Source organism: Hipposideros armiger, unplaced genomic scaffold (genome assembly GCF_001890085.2).
Source record: "Hipposideros armiger isolate ML-2016 unplaced genomic scaffold, ASM189008v1 scaffold_122, whole genome shotgun sequence".
NCBI lineage: Eukaryota > Metazoa > Chordata > Mammalia > Chiroptera > Hipposideridae > Hipposideros > Hipposideros armiger.
This window is the reverse complement of record NW_017731472.1, coordinates 2,590,554-2,592,584: the sequence shown is the minus strand read 5'-3', so window position 1 is coordinate 2,592,584 and position 2,031 is coordinate 2,590,554. Positions and strand designations below refer to the sequence as shown.

The 2,031-nt window shown below is 37.1% G+C and overlaps 1 protein-coding gene across 1 annotated transcript in view; it reads left to right on the top strand.

Annotated features, from left to right (window-relative positions):
* The window catches only part of LOC109385697 (cAMP-specific 3',5'-cyclic phosphodiesterase 4D-like), a 652,078-nt gene extending 650,316 nt beyond the window's left edge, over positions 1 to 1,762 (top strand). Inside the window, exon 2 of the mRNA XM_019648203.1 lies at positions 1,567 to 1,762. Within this exon, the coding sequence (XP_019503748.1) occupies positions 1,567 to 1,762 (196 nt within the window). The remainder of the gene's footprint in view (positions 1 to 1,566) is intronic.
* The last annotated feature ends 269 nt before the right edge of the window (positions 1,763 to 2,031 follow it).

Below are 2,031 nucleotides of genomic sequence, written 5' to 3'. Positions count from 1 at the left end.
TTTTTTAATAACTATTATAAATGGATTGATTTATTTAGTCATAGATTCCTAGGTGATTCATGGAATGACATGAAGCTAGCGTATTCTTCCATTTTGGCTTCCAATCTTTGGGTCATAACACTATTTATTAACAATTCCAGTGGAGAAAATTTTTTAAAATGTTGTTTTGAAATTAACTGGTTAATAGTTTGGACAAAAGTTCTAATGAGGAAAACGTTGATAAAAACTAAACTTGAATTCATTTATTTATCCGTTCAACAATTTTTAACCACATACCTGAGCTATCACCCTCCTCTCATAAGAACACATGTGAGTCAACTTTATTTTAATACTGGTTGATGTTTGACTAGAAAAGCACTTTGTGGAAAGTTTATCTAGATTATAAGGTCTGTGATGTTAAAAACTCTGCGTGTGTGGTTCTTTACCCCCCCCCAACTTTAAAATCTGTATGGCTGAGCACAATGCCTTTCATTCATTCACACATTCATTCAAACCACTTAGTAAGGGTTTTTGAAGTGCTAAGAGCACTCAGAGCCTCCAGTCTCAGAGAGCTCAGTCTAGGAATGGAGACCAATTAGTAAGAATTTTTAATTCATTGTAAATGCTACCAATAGTGAGTGGGAAAATGTCTTCAGAGTACAGAGAAAGGCATCTCATAAAGCTCCAGGATATCAGGACAACCTTTCAAGTGAAGGCTAAGTCCTCCAGGATGAATAACTATTAGACAGGGAGCAGGAAGATTGAGTAATTAGGGGAGCAGAAATTAGGTTGTGATAGCCTGAGACAAGTAGATGGTGGTTCAATGTGAGTGGAGCATGAGGTGCCTGATAGAAGACGGCTGCATATTGAGGCTGGGGAAATGGTCAGTTGTAATTGAGAATGGATTGAGACTTTGTCAGTCTAGCCAAGAAATCTGGACTTTATCCTGAGGATGGTAGTGAGCCACTGAAAGGTTTTAAACTGATGAATGATAGATTTATATTTTTAAGAAGAATCACTCCTGGTGTAGGGTAGAAAATGGATCCGAGAGACTAATATTAAGGCTGTTATAATAATGTAGGTGAGAGTTGATGGAATCCTGGACGTAATATATTGCGAGTGGGGAGGAACTGAAGTGGATACAACAATAATTAGTGATTGGATAAGTGTAGGCGGGAGGGAGAAAAGTCCAGGTTTGGGGAAGCAATAATATTAAGCATATAATGAGCACTTGTTGAATGGAACTCAAATATTTAGTGCATTGCTATGTATTTGTTCTTTTCCTCAAAGGAATTCTGTGCTTAGGAGAACTATTCTTTTCGGAATGGTTCCTTTTTAACTGAAGTTGAGTTTAGAGAGACCTGTATCTTGTATCTGATCAGTTAACAAAAATTTGCCAAAGCTTAGGAAGACAAAAGTATGAAGTCCATGAGGTTTTTACTTTTGTGTTTCAGTATCATTATTTTTTAACAGGAGGAATCCACTGTAAATTTTCCCACTGTCAATTCCTAGACTGAAATCTCCCTTTACAAAAATATCAACATGCTCGTGTTCACAGCAATGTCATTCCTTCTCTTTCATTTACAGTTTTGATGTGGACAATGGCACATCTGCGGGACGGAGTCCCTTGGATCCCATGACTAGCCCAGGATCTGGGCTAATTCTCCAAGCAAATTTTGTCCACAGTCAACGTCGGGAGTCCTTCCTGTATCGATCCGACAGCGATTATGACCTCTCTCCAAAGTCTATGTCCCGGAACTCCTCCATTGCCAGTGATATGTAAGTATAAGAGTGAGCAAAGAAAAGAGAGAACTTCTATAAAAAATCAGGTTGGTTTATCTCTAGAGTTGATGATGTAATGAATCCACCAATATTTGTTTACTTGCGTCATTCTAGAATTGAGAAAGAATGGTGAGTAAAATTGTACCAGTTGAATATAAGTGGTAGATTTAAGTTGAATACACTATCCTTCTTGATAAGAAACATTTATTTTCCCACAGATACATTGTCTGGGAAAGTGAGAATTGAGTTTTTAATGGAAACATTTACATT